General features: G+C 33.4%; 1 protein-coding gene across 1 annotated transcript in view; it reads right to left on the reverse strand.

Moving 5' to 3' along the window:
- Positions 1 to 2,653: 2,653 nt before the first annotated feature.
- ADAM2 (ADAM metallopeptidase domain 2) overlaps positions 2,654 to 18,448 on the reverse strand; it is a 135,674-nt gene continuing 119,879 nt past the window's right edge. Inside the window, exons 18-21 of the mRNA XM_046648810.1 lie at positions 8,954 to 9,031; positions 8,601 to 8,742; positions 4,040 to 4,199; positions 2,654 to 2,687 (exon numbers count right to left, since the gene is read on the reverse strand). Of these exons, the coding sequence (XP_046504766.1) occupies positions 2,654 to 2,687; positions 4,040 to 4,199; positions 8,601 to 8,742; positions 8,954 to 9,031 (414 nt within the window). The remainder of the gene's footprint in view (positions 2,688 to 4,039; positions 4,200 to 8,600; positions 8,743 to 8,953; positions 9,032 to 18,448) is intronic.

Here is an 18,448-nt window from a genome sequence, read left to right on the forward strand (position 1 = left end):
GAAGCAGCTTGCTTGGTAGAATGGTGGAATGGCCTTTTGAACACTCAATATCAGCTAGGTGTCAATACCTTTCAGGGCTGGGGCAAGGTTCTCCAGAAGACTGTATATGCTCCGAATCAATGTCCAGCATATGGTACTATTTCTCCAATTGCCATGATTCATGGGTCCAGGAATTGAAGGGTGGAAATATGAGTGGCACCACTTACTAATATCCCATGCAACTTGTGAGCAAATTTTTGATTCCTGTTTCCACTTTAAGCTCTGCTGGCCTAGAGATCTTAGTGCCAGATGGAGGAATGCTTTCTCCAGGAAACAAAACAATAATTCCTTGAACTGGAACTTAAGTTCAAGTGGCCAGATGGAAGTCTTGACTCCTCATGACTCTAAATCAACAGGAAAAGAAGGGAGCTAAGGTATTTGTTGTGGTGATTTGTCTTGACTCACAAGGGGAAATTAGACTACTATTAAACAATGGAGGTAAGGAAGAGTATGTATGGAATACAGGAGATCCTTTCGGATGTCTCTTTGTATTACTATGCCCTGTAATTAAGGTTAATGGAAAACTACAACAACTCAATCCAGACAGGACTACTGATGGTCCACACCCTTTAGAAGTGAAGGTTTGGGCCACTAAACCAGCTCAGGTGCTTGTGCAATCCAAAGAAATACAGAATGCATAGAAGAAGGTAGTTATAAATACCAGCTACAACTATATGACCAGTTACAGAAGCATGGACTGTAATGTCATGAGTATTTCCTTATTTTGTTATGAATACATATGTGTATATATACATATATCAAGCAAATATTAGAGGGTTTTTGTCCCTCTAACTCTCATTTCATGTAACGTGTTAATTTTATATTAGTATTTAAGTATTGTTAATTTCACATCATAGTATTTAAGTTATCAGGATTTTATTTCCTCTTCTGAGGAAGGGATTAGCACATTTTTTGTTGTATGCAGGTTAGTTATATCATGTTAGAAAGAGTTACGAACTTTATTTGGAGATAAAGTATGGCTTAAAGAAACATATATGGGTGCCAAGCTGTCAAGGGGTAGACTTATGATGGTTAATTTCATGTGTCAATTTAGGGATGCCCAGATATTTGATAAAACGTTATTTCTGGGTGGGTCTGTCAGTTTGTCTCTGGAAGAGATCAATATTTGAATCATTAGACTGAGTGAAGAAGGTTACCCTTACCAATGTGAGTGGACATCATCCAATCCATCGAAGGCCTGAACAGAACAAAAGAAGGTGGAGAAAGGACGAATTTGCTCTCTGCTTGAACTAAGACATCCATCTTCTCCTGTTCTTGGACATCCATTGGCTCTCCTGGTTCTCTAGTTTTTGGACTTACACCATTGGCTCCCTAATTCTCAGCCCTTCAGACTCATACAGAATTACACTACTAGCTTTCCTGGGTCTCCAGCTTGCAGATGGCAGATTATGGGACTTCTTGGCCACCCTAACTATGGGATCCAATCTCTATACTAAATCTACTCATTTATCTATCTATGTATCTATGTATCTATCTATCTATGTATCTATCTATCTATATCTCCTGTTGGTTCTGCTTCTCTGGAGAACCCTAACAGATTGGTATTATTATAGCTTCCTCTTAGATTGACCCTTTGCATTATGACATATCCTTCTTTACCTCTATTAATGCTTTCCATGTTAGTCTATCAAGCTTTCTTTTGTACAAAGTTTTTGTATAGTTCCATCGTATATATTTTTCCATCCTCTACTTTGAACTTTTATATAACTGAAATTGTGTCTTTTGTAAGCAGCACATATTTGAGAATTTTTTCCAAATCTTAGGATCATTGTCTTTTGATTGGTTATGAACCATCAGATTATAACACAACTGTGCACCATCTCAATTTAAAATATGACAGTGACCGTTAATCATGGCATTGCATTTATTATAACATTTCCTTATCTGATGCCTACTGATTAACAGAGTTAGTATGAGATAACTTTAAAAATAAGAGATATGTAATATAAAAACTCATAAACATGCATTTCTTACAAATAGTTTTTGTGGACTTATGTGTATATATAAATATGTTATGTTATATTACATTATATTAGAAAACTTCTATCTTTTCTGGTCAGCTCAAAACCATAATATGCAAGTTTTGAAGCCCAGGCAATCAGGCAATGCATGTATTTTTTATTTTCCATTTTTCCTGTCCATCGAAGAGAATTACTCTGGAGGAATAAATAAAGGAGAAAAAGTCACCTAGATGACCAATCAAGTTAAAAATTATGGCTAATTCAACAAACAGTATGAGGGTAGTCTTATTACAAAGTAGAGTTATATCATGTAATTTATTTTTAACCAACATTTTGAATACACAAATGCTAAAGGATTAAAAATTATTAGAAAAAATTTAAAAGATACTGCAAGAAATTTTTTAAATGACAAATTGAAATGTCATTTCTAGTTTACTGTGTCTATGATATATAGCTTACAATTTTGAAAAATATTCTCCAATTTAATTTTTATTATATGCAGTTATATGACTATCACCATTTAATATGTATTTATATTTATCTAATGCAAAAATTTTGCTTCTCTGTCTCTCCTGCTTGTTCTTAAAATATTTGATACTCACTGTGATATCATGGATTCTCTGTTTTCCAGGCTATTCTTTGGGTTCACTCTCACTTTCAAGTTGCCTACATGTTTAAAAATAAAAATAATCACTTAAAATTATATTTTCTTCAAGATTGGTCTATAAAACTCTGCACTATCTACTAGTATTGAAACAGTTTGAATTCTTACATGAGATCTGGGAGCAGCCACTACTTGAGAATATCTTACCATTTATAACTGGTATATATAAATCTCAACTGGTAATCAAGACTAACATGAGAAAAAACACAGTAATATAAATTTACCTGAAAATGTACTCAGATAGCTTTAAACTTTTTTTTGCCATTCATCTTCTGCTTTTTACTAATTTTACTAGCTACTTTTTCTCCTAAAGATATTTGACAGCAGTTTTCCCACAATAAAGTCATCTAATACAAGAAAATCCCTTTAATATGTTTCAGTATTAACTGGATTGTGTTAAATATTTTATACACTGCATATTATTTCAGCAATTTTACGTAAACTTTTCAAAATATTTCCAGAAAATGTATTCCATTTTAATTTGCATTATTTTATCAACAAAATATTTTGATAAAATTCAATTCATTTTAAGTAAAGGCAGAAATTATTTTATAGCAGTTTCTCTGAAGAGAAGTAAACCAATTTTAATATTTTCATTCTTTTCATTTGTTTGTGAGGAGGATTGGCCCTGAGCTAACATCTGTGCCAGTATTCCTCTATTTTATATGGGATGCCACCACAGTGTGGCTTGATGAGCAGTGCTAGGTCTGTGCCCAGGATCCGAACTGCTAACCCTGGGCTGCCCAAGCAGAGTGCATGAACTTAACCACTACACCACCAGGCCAGCCCCTAATATTTTTATTCTTGATGCATATTTTCAGATATTTCTAAAGTCTTTTTAATGGAAAATCATTTGTATTATTTTTTCTGTAGATTAGCTATGGCTATAATCTGAACTATTATATATTAATTTTTAAACTTTTCCACCTCTGGCTGTCTCTCTCTCAATGCTAATTACTCTCCCAGATTTTCCTGCTACCTTTTAATAAAATAACATATGCAAAATTTTTTGAAATATAAAAATATTAAAAAGTAAAGTAATATTTAATATGCATTTAATAATTAGGATCAAATAATAAAAGGAGGTAGATAAACATTAACTAGAAATCATTTCCACTTAATTTTACCCTGAACAGAGTACAAGTTGTTATAAAATTAAAATTGCTGACCTTTTAAAAAATTCTGTTTATTATTCATTATATTAATCATTAATATATTAAGTACTAAATTTCCATATAAAGGTAAGAATTAGATCTAAATTATTACTGGTTACATTATCATGATGTTATTTATTAATGTTATATGTATGCCAAGAAATTATAAAAGTAAAGAATCAAATATGAAATCAATATACTCATCGCTTGTATATTCCTCAGTTCTCCATTTTTTTCTTTGGAAATAAACTTTTACCAGTGTAGCGATCAGTACACAAAGAACAATGAAAAAAGGAATGAGTAAGAAAAATGGCCATCTCATAGGTTTGGAATGGTAAGTACTCTTAATAAAGCGCCTTTCTAGGAGAGAAAACATGAGTGATTTTAAAGCAATTACCAGGAATATAGCTAAGACATTTCTATATTTTAATATGACTATTGGAATAAAAATTTAAACAATTTAATAATTTTATCATTTTCACATCTTTATATAAGGTAGATAAGTTGACAGCATAAGTGCCCGAAGAGAGTCCTCTCTTAACATAATAGTCCTATCCCCTACTTTTTTATTGAGAACTTTCTATTCCATAAGTTTCTTTCCAGAGCTATCTAATAATGTAGATGAAAAGAATTAAACTGTGATCCCTGTAAGAACTGAATTTTTTCGCAATACTCTTTTAGTAAGAAATACCGTATAAATAATAAAATTTTAATGTAGTCCAAATTATCTTTTCTTTTATTGCATTCATATGTATTTTCATGTTTTATCTAACAAATTATTGCTTATTCCAAGGTCATGTAGTAATCTCCCTATGTTTCTTTCAGGAAGATATGTAGTTTTAGCTTCTACATTTAGACTCATGATCTATTCCATATGAATTGTTAAGTAAGTTGAGATTTTGAGGTTCATTTGGTCTTTGTGGATATCCAGTTGTTACAGTACAATGTTTTGAACTGACTTTCCTTCTCCATGGAGCTTTGTATTTTTCTTGAAAAACTGACTAACGAGGAATTAATCAATACATTTCTAACTACTCTAATCCTTTTCATTGATCTATTCATATATCTTTTACCAATGCCACAGTCTTGATTACTGCAACTGTTACTAAATCTATACTACACTAAATTTCATATGAGGCAAACAGACTAAGTTGTCCTTCTTTGTTCTGCTTTTTCAGGGTTGTTTGGCTATTCTAAGCACTCTTGTGTATATTTTAGAATCAAATTGTTACTATATAAATAATTGCATGCTTTAAGAATTGAGTTTTTTAATCTATAGATTTAATTTGGCGAGAACTGACATCTTAGCAATAACAAACTTTTCCATAGGTGAACATGGCATATTTCTCCATTTATTTGTATGTTTAACATCTATCTGCATTTTTTGTTTTAGTTTCAGTGTAAAGGTCTTGCATATTTTTTGTTAAATTTATTGAAATATTTTATATTTTGATAGTATCGTAAATAGTGCTGATTTTAAGTAGATTTCCATTTACTGCTGCTATTATATAACAATACTACTGACCTGTGCATGTTGTTTCCTTTGACCTCTCAAAAGATATTTATTATTTGTAGTAGTATTTCTGTAGATTCCGTAGGATTTTCTATGTAATTAATCATATCATCTACAGTCTTATTTCACACTTTCTAATCTGTATGCTCCTGATCTCTTCTTCTTTCATTACTGCACTGGCTAGGACTTATGGTAAAATGTTGAATAGACATCATGAGAACAGAGGTTATTGCCTTGCTCCCAATTTTTTTTGTGAAAAACAATGTATTTCATCATAAGATATATTAGCTATGTTTTTTGTTGATGCTTTTTATCAGATGATTACTACTTCTGTCAGTCGTTTGCTGCTTTATTAAAATTTCCTAATGTTGAATTTTGTCAAATGATTTTTCTGCATCAAATGAAAAACTAATACCTTAAAAAAAAATTTGATTTGGAGAATTGCACTAATTGACTTTCAAGTGATTTTCAAGTGATAAGAGTCTTGCATTCCTAGGATAAACCCCAATTAGTATGGATTATTATCCTGGTAATATATATAGCTACATAAAATGAGCTAATACTTTGTTGAGAATATTTATATCTAAGTTTGTTAAAGATATTGTTCTTTTGTTAACTTCCTTGTCTGGATTTGGCTTCAGGGTTATGTTTTCCTCATACAATAAGGTGATAGGAGTCCCTCCCAGAACTGTTTTTTAAAGTGGTATTTCTTCCTTCCAAAAATCCGGTGGAATTAACCTCTGAAATCATCTAGACCTTTACTTTTTTTGTTTATTTTTCTTGGTGTTGATTTTAAAAAATCATAAACCCACAGATCAAAGAAGTTTTGAGTTCTGGTTTCTCAGCTATCCCCTTCGATTTGTAATTCCTTTTCTATAAGGAGTAGCTCTTTTTACATATGAGTAGCTTTATCAGCCTGCTTCTTGCCCGTAATTGATTAGGACTAAAAGTGCACACATATTGTCTTGACCTCTTTCAGTCTGAGCTGATATAATTCTTTCAAAAACATGAAGATTTCATATGTATCAAATAAAAATAAACTCCATTAAACAAAGGCCACACACACGAATAGCTTTGACATACAGAAAAAAGGTTTTTTTCTATATGGGATCCTGTGAGGCCTATTTACCCTATTTAAGATTCTTAGTAGCATTATTTTTGGGGAGTTTTTATGAGGCATTCCAATACAATACTTAGAAGCCCTTTCATACAGATGAAGGTGTCTAAGAGTCATCAATTTAACTTTTTATGAGGTTTTAACAAAGAGGTTTTCAGTCACATGCTTGCAAACTTTTATCTGAGATCAAATTTTATTGCTCAATATCTCAAATTAAGCTATTGGTCATTTCCTGCTTTGAGAACATTTTCCTGGAAGAGTCCAAGAATGATAATTAGTTTTATTTTCAAATAAACAAACAAAAATCCTAGCTCTTTTATATTTGCTCTACATTTTACTTAAAAATTGAACTTCTCCTTTAATTTCATTAATTTTTTAATAGATTGTTTTATTTCATTTAATTATTATTGTCTTCTTGTATTTTATCATAAGTAGCTTAAGTCACCTACCAGGAAATCATTACAATCTACCTGGAAATCTTGCCGACCAGAAGCACGAATTCTATTTTCCACATTACCACAGGCAGCAGTGATGCCAAACAATTCACCAGTTCACACTAAATGTCCTCATTTCTCCAACTTCTAATAACATGTTTTAAGGTGTCTTTGAAGTGCTCACCAATAGTTTTCTCAAGACAAATTCAATGTATCCTAAGAGGCTTCAACAGTTTCCTAGAGGTCTTTCAACCTTCCACACACCATCCAATTCCAAAGCTAATGCCACATGTTTTAGATTCGTGTTATATAAATACACCATCTTGATACCAAATTGTTTTGTTTTCTATTATATAGGGAGAGAGAGAGAGAAAGAGAGAGAAAGGTGCGAGAAACTATCCCCAAATTTAGTAACAATAAAATTATTTAATTTTGTAGGTCATGCATTTGGTGGAAGGCTTAGTTGCATGGTTGTTTTTTTCTGTGTCTCATTGTAGCCAAATTTTATAGAGAGCAAATGATTTTCAATAGAATGAGTATTATAATAATGGGAGTTCCAAGAATTAGTATTCTAAAAGACCCAGTGAGAATCTGCAGGAGGACCACAGAAGTCCCAGAAACTTACTTCCATACATGTTATTGATCAATCACATCACTAAGGCCAACCTGGGTTCTAGGAAAAAGAGTAGTCTCCTCTGCTCACTGAGGAAATGCCATGTGTGAGTATAGACAGAAGCAACAAATTGCAGTCGATTTGAAGATAAGCTATTACAAGACAACTGTTACTACTAAAATGGAAATAGCATTACATACGTTATAATATTTTTAACAATAATCTATTACCATATGGCCTTAAATATAACATTTCAAGCGCTAGAATGAATGTGGAAATGTTAAGAACGACCTCTGGCTCAACATCTGAGAAAAAACCTGTTTTATCTGTAAATTTAGGTTTTTATATAAAGACAGTCTGGCCCTAAGCATCACTGGATATGCTGGCTTGTTCTAAAATCTATCCCTGCTTTGCACAAAAAATTATGGGAAACTATATTACCCAAGCTCCTTGATCTTCTCTCTTTTAGTTAGATCTGGCCAATGGAAATCACCGGATAAAATTTGGAGGGTCAGAAGAGTGAAAGATCTAGGGTATTTACCCTCCTTCCTCTCCAGCATCTCCAATAAGTGGCTCTGTATATTCTATACCTTTACCTCATGCAAGACAGTACCTCTCCTAGTGGTCTATATCCTAGTATGTAGCCCTGACCATAGTTGTATATCATGTTAGATGGCTCAGATTCTCGTCCTAGTAATACCATCTCCTTTTATTGTCCTTCCAGCCCTAAGAAGTGGTCGTAGATTCCTGTTGTTGCTAATCTCTGGGTTGCTTCACCATTCTCTGATTGGCTTTTATCTCTGCCATTATGTGTTACCAGATGCCTTATATTGAATTCTTTCTGTATGAAGGACTAAGTTGATTTCTATTTTTCTACCTTGGCTCATACTGACATATTTATGTTACCTATGTTATAATATATTATTCTCTGGAAGTAAAACATAAATTAAATAGCCACATATGTTTATTATTTGGTATCCAAACATAATCTAGATATAAATTGGTAAAGTGTTATTTATTTGATTAAATTTAATCAATTAAAATGTTGTTTTAATTATGTTTTGAACTTGATATTAATACTTACCATAAACGCTTCTGGAAGGTTTTTGTGCAGGTGGAAAATTGCCACTGTCAACACTTCCACCAGGCCATGAACCATCTACAGATGTGCAATTTGGTGGTAAAAATGTAGGGTTACAGTGACAGTTTCTTTTATTATTGCATGTCTGAAACCAGGAGAAATATTATTTTATAAGTAGCTAGAAATATTTGTGTTCAAGTTGAATTTTAAAATAATACTTAGGTCAGATAAGAATGGTTTTCTTATATGGTTTATGAGTATATGAGTGTGTGTGTGGACGTATTTAGCTGTGTGTTTGCTCTCCTTGAATCACTGTCAATTACTTCTATTCTTGCCTCAGAGTACTGAGTACTTACACCCTTATTGTTGCATTTTTCATCAGTGCAGTCATAATTCAAGTATGCAGCATCTATACATTCCTTATTCCTGCAAACCTAAAAAGGAAATAGGCTGAAGTAAGTTAACTGAAATGCCATCTGTATTTGGCATTTAACTTAAAATATTTCATATTATATTGACATAAGAGGTATTCATTTAACAATAAATATTAATATTCTAACAATAAGTGATTAATTTACACTGCTATTGTATTTCCAGTACTAGATGAGAAACTGATTATCTGAGAGTAAACAAAACAATAAAAGCATCTTCCTTTTTAATACTGGGATAGGAGGTACACACATGAAATAAATAAAAGGAAAGATAAAGCTGTGATAAATGCTACAGAAAAGCATAGTTTTATGAAAGAAAAGAATGAAATACAGGGAATTTACTTAATATGAGAACAGTAGAACTTTCTTATTGAGCCCTGATGTGGAGCAGGACTTAATGAAGCATAGAAATGAAAAAAGAAATACTTATAGGAAAAGAAATAATATTTAAAATGACCCTACAATGAAATATGTTATGAAATTTTTAAAAAATATTGAGTGTAGTTGTTACACAAAAAACAGTTATTCAATTATTAATTACTAAATATTTGAGTCCTACAATATTCCTGGCCCTGAGAACACAGCAGTTAAAAACAAAAATTTCATATTGTAGTAAAATATATAGAAACACACAAACAAGAAAGCTAAATGAGATGTGATAGGAGTTGTTAGGGCGGTATTGTGTAAGGTCTTACAATCTTAATCAGAATGTGAGCCTATAACCTACAAGCAATTGGTTGTATTTAGAGATTTAATTGGAAGATGGAAAGCTGATAAAAGTAGTTTTGGAAAAGAGGATGGAAAGGGCAAGGGAAAATGTAAAGAGACAAATTAGAATGTCATTACAATAGTCCAGGAAAATGGTAACCATAGAGTGAAACTGCATAGTAGTGGTGTAGATGGAAATAAGTGGTTGTATTTGAGATACAGTTAAAAGGTTTAATCCACCTAAGTTTAGGGATGGACTATATATGGAGGATGAAAAGAGAGATGGGTCAATGATATCAAGGTTTCTGGCTTGTCTAACTCTCTGGTGGTGGCACAATTAACTGAGAAAGGGAAAGCTAAGCATAAAGCTTAAACATTTATAAATATTATTTTTTGAGACTTCTTTCAGTTTGTAATATCAAATAATACTATGCTTCAAATTTTCAAAAACGTTTACTACACTCATAGACTCAGAGTGACTGATGATAAACCAAAAAACATGTAATTGGAAATATCATTTTCATCAAAAATATTTCTAAATAATATTGTCAATATTTCTTTGGAATCCTTCCCTCTTGAAAATATATGATCATAATATACTAATTTTTAAAATCAGAGAGTGAATCTGCTCACATAGGTTTTGCTAAACATTACTGAATATGGAAAAATACATTATTAATGGTGTCTGATAATTATGGAAATGCACACCTCTGTTTAAGACTTAGGAGGAAATATAATGATGATAAAAACATGGTCAGGTTATTTTGAGTGTTGTGGTAATAGTATAAAAGTTCTAGCTCTGGATAAAGACTAGTGCTGCTATAGTCAGAAACGTGTCTGTTCTGTTAGAATGATGCCTTAACACCTAACTAGAACTAGGGCAGAGAAGTTACATGTATAATTTTCAGAGCTCTTATCCAGAAGGAGATAAACCTGATTCTCATAACCATTAAATAAATTCTTTGAGTCAGAGAAAAAGAAGTTAAGAAGGGATTGTTGGTATTATTGGTATTCTTTTTGTGCAATGGAATTTTTTCTTCTTTAACAGGTGTACTTCTTTAACAGGACTCTAGCTACAAAACCACAGAACTTAACACCACACAGGAATAATATAATATAATATAATATAATATAATAATATAATATAATGAAAATAATGGTTCTTCACCAAACTGTCTGAAATAGATTTTTTTAATTTATTTTGAGATAAGAAAGATAATGCAGGTTCCTATTCCTGTCACTAGGGTGGAATAAGTTTCTGTAGAAAGTTTCTTAGATGCAGAACCTAAAATGGTGAATAAAAAATGTGTGCATCTATATTTTAAAAAAAACACATGGTTGTACTGGAGAAAAAGCAAAAATTATTTTTAGGTTCAGAAAATGTGAGACAATGTGATTCCACAAAAGTAATAAAAAACTGGAGCCAGCATTCCTTTAGTGGCTGTCTGTGGCCAAGCATGTAGGATTTAAATGATCATGTGCACCCTACGCCAGTGACAGATTTGGTTTTACCAAATCCTGAAAAAAATACTAGACAGTGACATCAGCAAAATGGTGCACCAGGAAGCACCATGTCCTGTTCTTCCTTGGAGATGTTTTTAAAAATAAGAAGAAGATCTGGCTAAAATAACCTACAGGGGCTCTGGAAGCCAAAGGTCTACAGCAACCAAGCAAATGCCCAATCAAGAAAAAGCTGTATTCAAAATGGTAGAAAAGTTTGTGGCATTTTTGCTCACTCTTGCCCCACTCCTTCCCTTACATGGCAGGGTCTTTGTCTGGAGGAGGGAGATTATATGAAAAATGATGGCTGCAAATGCCCCATATTTAAAGAAAGACATGGATCTGCAAATCCTAGATCAACAATTGCCAAGTAGGATAAACACAAAGAGACTCATACCGAGACACATTATAATCGAACAGTCAAATGTCAAAGAAAAAGACAGAATCTTGAAAGCAGCAAGTGAAAAGTGAATCATCATGCACAAGGGATCCTCAATAAGATTATAGCAGATTATTCAACAGAAGCCTTTGAGGCCAGAAGGCAGTGAGCTGATATATATTTGAAGTGCTGAAAAAAAATAAAATTTACCAACTGAGAATTCTATATCCAGCAAAACTGTCTTTTAAAATTGATAAAGAAATTAAGATATTCCCAGGTTAAAAAACAAACAAAAATGCTGCAGGGGCTTATTACCATGAGGCCTGGGCTACAAAAAATACTAAAAGGAATTTGTCAGTTTGAGTAAAAGTTTCCTAGTCTGTAACTAGAAGTCATATGCAGAAATGAAGATCTCTGATAAAGTTAAGCGGAGGAATATCAAAATGAGTATTATTTTAATTTTGATTTATAACTTCATTTTTAAAATTTCTATGTGGTTTAAAAGGCAAGTGCATAAAAAAACAATTGTAAATCTACATTAATGAATACATAATGTATAAAGATGCAATTTTTGACATCAAAAACAAGTGTGAAGGGCAAAACTGTAAAGAAATGGAGGTTTTGTATGTGCTTCAAGTTTATTTGTTATCAATTCCAAAATAGATTGTTTAAAGATGTACATGTAAACCCCTGGTAACCACAAAGAAAATATCTATAGAATAAACACAAAAGGAAATGAGAAGGAAATCAAAATGTGTGGGAGGTCAACCTGCAAGGAGAGAGGAGGCATCAACTAAACTTAAAACATCAAATAACTTAGAGGAAGTTTGTAATGGAGGTACTGAGGAACAAAAAAGCTATTCAAAATACAAAATACAAATAATAAAATGATAAAAGCAAGTCCTTCTCTATCAGTAATTACATTAATGTTAATGGAGTAAATTTCCCAGTCAAATGGCATGGATTGGCAGAATGGATAATGGTGCTCAACTATATGCTGAAAGACACTCTCTGCAAGATATCAAGTAAGTTTTATTTGATATCTAATGACACAAATAGGTTGAAAGTAAGAGAGTTGAAAAAGATATTCCATGCAAATAGTAACAAAAGTGAACAGAAATGGCTATAATAATATTGGACAAAATAATTCTTACATCAACTACTATTACAAGAGACAAAAGAGGACATTTTATATTGATAATGGATCAATTCAGGAAGAAAACATGCCACTTATAAGCCCATATGTACCAAACATCAGAGCTCTAAAACATATGAAGCAGACAGAATTCTCAAATTCTTCTAAAAAATCGAACAAGAGCAAACACTTCCAGATGTCCATGAGGCCAGTGTTACTCTAATAAAAGAGCCTGACAAAGACATTACAACAAAGGAAATCTACAAATTAATATTGTTAATGGATATTAATGCAAACACATTCATATGTCACTTAACCACACAGATACATTCTGAGAAACACATCATTAGGCAATTCAGTTATTGTGCAAAAAGGATAGTGTGTGCTTATATAAAACTAGATGGTATAGTCTACTACATACCTAGGCTATGTAGTACAAATCTTATGGGACCACTATCATATATGTGGTCCATCATTGACCAAAATGTCATTATGTGGCACATAACCATATATATCCTCAACAAAACACTAGTAAACCAAATTAAGCAGAAGTTTAAAAAGTTCATACAGCATGACCAAGTAGAATTTACTCCTGGGATGCAAGGATGGTTCAACATACAAAAATCTATGAATATAATATGCCGCATGAAAAGAATGAAGGGGAAAAAACATACAGCCCTCTCAATTGATGCAGAAAAAATCATTTTACAAAGTTTGACACCATTTAATGATAAGAACATCCAACAAAGTTGTAGTAGAAGAAAACAACCTCAATGTAATAAAGGCCATCTATAAAAAAGAGACAGCTAAAATCATATATAATGATGAAAACTTAAAGCTTTTCCTCTAAGATCAGGACCAAGAAAAGGATGACTGTTTTCATGACTTCTATTCAACATAGTATTAGAAATGCTATCCAGAGCAAGACAAAGAAATAAAAATTATCCAAATTGGAAATGAAGAAATAAAATTATCTCTGTTCACAGATGACATGATCTTATATGTAGAAAACTATAAATATTACAGACACACACACAATATTAGAACTAATAAAGAAATTCAGCAAAGTTCCAGGATACAAAATCAACACAGAAAAATCAGTTACATTTCTCTACACTAAGGGTGAACATTCTGAAAAGGGAATTAGTTAAATAATTCCATTTACAATAGCATCAAAAATATTTAGGAATAAACTCAAGTGAAAGACTTCTACACTGAAAACTACAAAACATTGCTGAAAGATATTAAAAATGACACAAACAAATGGAAAGATGACCCATGTTCATGGATTGGAGGACAAACATTGTTAAGATGTCAATACTACCCAAAACAACCTGCAGATTCAACACAATCCTTGTAAAATCCCAATGTTTTCTGAAGAAATAGAAAAAAGTTCATCCTAGAAAATATAGAATCTCATGAGACCATAGGTAGCTAAAATGATCTTAGACAAGAAGGTAAAATTTGGACTCCCACTTACTAATTTCAAACTTACTAAAAAGCTACAGTAATAAAAAGTGTGGTATTGATATAAAGACAGACATAGAGACCAGTGGAAAAGAATAAAGAGCCCCAAAATAGTGTCTCTAATATATGGGCAAGTGATTTTCAATAAGGTTGCTACATAAATTCAATGTGGAAAGCACAATCTTTTCAAGAAATAGTGCTTGGAAAATTGAGCATCTATTGAAAAGAATGAATTTGGAACTTTACCTTACACCATATCCAAATATTAACTCAAAATGGATCCTAGACCTAAACATAAGGGCTAAAACTGTAAAACTCCTAAAAGGAAATATAGGGGAAAAGCCTCATGACATTGAATTTGGTAATTATTTCTTGGATATGACACAAAAAGCACAAGCAAAAAAGAAAAAAACATAAATAAATGAGACTTCATCTAAATTAAGAACTTTTGTAACTCAAAGGATGCTATCAATAGAGTTAAAAGCATCTCATGAAATAAGGGAAAATATTTTTGAATCATATATCTGATTAAGGATTAATATCTGGAATACATAAAATTTCCTAAAAACCAACAACAAAAACCAAACAACTCAATTAAATTTAAAAATTGGAGATGCAGAGAAAGCATTTGACACGATCCGACAGCCATTTATGATAAAAACTCTGAACAAAATGGGGATAGAAGGGAACTACCTCAACATAATAAAGGCCATATACAACAAACCCACAGCCAACATCATACTCAATGGGCAAAAACTGAGCGCGATCCCCTTGAAAATACGAATGAGACAAGGATGCCCTCTATCACCACTCTTATTTAACATAGTACTGGAGGATTTGGCCAGAGAAGTCAGGCAAGAAAAAGGAATAAAAGGAATCCAAATAGGGAGGGAAGAAGTGAAACTCTCGCTGTTTGCAGATGACATGATCTTATATATAGAAAACCCCAAAGAATCCATTGAAAAACTTTTAGAAATAATCAACAACTACAGCAAAGTTGCAGGGTATAAAATCAATTTACACAAATCATTAGCATTTCTATACTGTAATAACGAACTAACAGAAAAAAACTCAAGAACACAATACCATTCACAATTGCAACAAAAAGAATAAAATACCTCAGGGTGAATTTAACTAAGGAAGTGAAAGAACTATACAACGAAAATTACAAGGCTTTTCTGAAAGAAATGGATGACGACATAAAGAGATGGGAAGACATTCCATGTACATGGATTGGAAGAATAAACATAGTTAAAATGTCCATTCTACCTAAAGCAATCTACAGATTCAATGCCATCCCAATCAGAATCCCAATGACATTCTTTACAGAATTAGAACAAAGAATCCTAAAATTTATGTGGGGCAACAAAAGACCCCAAACTGCTAAAGCAATCCTGAGAAAAAAACAACAAAACGGAAGGCATCACAATCCCTGACTTCAAAACATACTACAAAGCTATAGTAATCAAAATAGCATGGTACTGGTACACAAACAGGTGCACAGATCAGTGGAACAGAATTGAAAGCCCAGAAATAAAACCACACATCTATGGACAGCCAATCTTCAACAAAGGAGCTGAGGGCATACAATGGAGAAAAGAAAGTCTTTTCAACAAATGGTGCCGGGAAAACTGGAAAGCCACATGTAAAAGAATGAAAATTGATCATTCTTTCTCACCATTTACCAAAATAAACTCAAATGGATCAAAGACCTAAAGGTGAGACCTGAAACCATAAGGGTTCTAGAAGAAAATGTAGGCAGCACATTCTTTGACATCAGTATTAAAAGGATCTTTTCGGACACCATGTCTTCTCAGACAAGGGAAACAATAGAAAGAATAAACAAATGGGACTTCATCAGACTAAAGAGCTTCTTCAAGGCAAATGAAAACAGGATTGAAACAAAAAAACAACCCACAAACTGGGAAAAAATATTTGCACGTCATACATCTGGCAAAGGCTTAATATCCATAATATATAAAGAACTCACACAACTCAGCAACAAAAAATCAAACAACCCAATCAAAAAACGGGCAGGAGACATGAAGAGACATTTCTCCAAAGAAGATATACGAATGGCCAATAGGCACGTGAAAAAATATTCATCATCGCTGATCATCAGGGAAATGCAAATCAAAACTACACTAAGATATCACCTTACACCCATTAGAATGACAAAAATAACTAAAACTAATAGTAACAAATGTTCAAGATGTTGTGGAGAAAAAGGAGCCCTCATACACTGCTGCTGGGAGTGCAAACTGGTGCAGCCACTATGGAAAACAGTATGGAGATTCCTCAAAAAATTAAAAATAGAACTACCATACGACCCAGCTATCCCACTACTGGGTATCTATCCAAAGAGCTTGAAGTCAGCAATTCCAAAAGCCCCATGAACCCCAATGTTCATTGAAACATTATTTACAATAGCCAAAATGTGGAAGCAACCTAAATGCCTATCAACAAATGACTGGATAAAGAAGATATGGTATATATATACAATGGAATACTACTCAGCTGTAAAAAACAACAAAATCGTCCCATTCGAAACAACATGGATGGACCTTGAGGGAATTATCTTAAGTGAAATAAGCCAGATAGGGAAGGACAATCTCTGTATGACTTCACTCATATTAGGAATTTAAAAATGTAGACAAAGAGAACAGATTAGTGACAACCAGGGGAATGGTGGGGTAGGGGGTGGACACAAAGGGTGAAGGGGTGCATCTATAACATGACTGACAAACAATAATGTACAACTAAAATTTCACAAGATTGTAACCTATCATTAACTCAATAAAAATTTTTAAAAAATAACTAGTTTACAGAAAAAAAATTTTTTTAATTGGGCAAAGGATGTGAATAGACGTTTCTCCAAAGAAGATATGCAAATTTCTAGTAAGCATATGGAGATGTGTTCAATATCACTAATCATCAGAGAAGTAAAATTCAAAATGATAATGAGGAACCACTTCACAGCCATTAGAATGGCTATTATGAAAGAATGGAAAAGAACAAATTTTGGTGAGGATGTGGAGAAACTGTAACATTTATGCATTGATGATAAGAATGTAGAGTGCAGGCAGAGCAAAATGGCAGGGTGAGCTGACCTGGGATTCTCTCCCCTCCAAAATACAACAAAAGATTGGAAGAACTGAATTTCAGAGAATAAACATAATGCCAGCTCATTAGAGACCTACAATACCAAGAAGGCGGAGATCATAAACCTAGCTTTACCCCTTTGGAAGCGCTGGAACGGTAGGAGAGGACATCGCTCCCTCCCCTAGAGTCTGCGCTCGCTGTGGCGCGGGTCGGGAAGGAGCGGGGGAAGGGCCCCGCGACCGGGGGATCATCCAGGACTCCTGCCGCTGGTTCAGTGGAGACCCGCTGACGGGGGGAAAGCTTCCGTCCACGGGGACCCTATGAATCAAGGGCCTTGGGAGACCAGAGAACATAACTGATCTGAATCCAGACCGGCGCGTGTGAGTAACAGCCCCTCCCCCCCAGCAAAGCCAGTGGGCGCAGCCATCTTGCCCCAAGGCGGAGAGCTAACACGCCGCTCTCAACCCCCACCTAGTGGCAACAGGCTGTAACTGCAACTGAATTCTACCACCATGAGAAAAAACCGCTCCTCTACCATTCAGCAATTTATAAAAGCCCCAGACCAGAAGGAAAACAATAAAAACACAGAATTAAGTCCTGAGGACTTGGAAGTAGGTAAACTAAGTGATAATGAATTCAGAGCAGCTATAATCAAAAAACTCAATGAGGTAGAGAGAAAGATAGAGAAACAAGCCGAGTTCTGGAGTTACTTCACAAAAGAGATTGAAATCATAAAGAAGAATCAAACAGAATTACTTGAGATGAAAAACACAATGGACCAGATAAAACAGAATATGGATTCCCTGAATGCCTGTATAGACAACATAGAGGAGCAAATCAGCATAATCGAGGACAGACAGGCTGAATGGCGCCAGACAGAGGAAGAAAGAGAACTAAGAATTTTAAAAAATGAGGAAAATCTCCGAGAGATAATGGATTCAATGAGGAGTAAGAACATAAGGATCATAGGAATTCCCAAGAATATGGAAAAGGAAAATGGAGCAGAAAGTGTGCTTAACGAAATTATTGAAGAGAACTTCCCAAATCTAGGGTTCAGCGGAGAAATGTGTGTAGAGGAGGGTTTTAGATCTCCTAGATTTGTCAATGTAAAAAGACCCACCGCAAGGCA

This window comes from Equus quagga, chromosome 22 (genome assembly GCF_021613505.1).
Source record: "Equus quagga isolate Etosha38 chromosome 22, UCLA_HA_Equagga_1.0, whole genome shotgun sequence".
Lineage (NCBI taxonomy): Eukaryota > Metazoa > Chordata > Mammalia > Perissodactyla > Equidae > Equus > Equus quagga.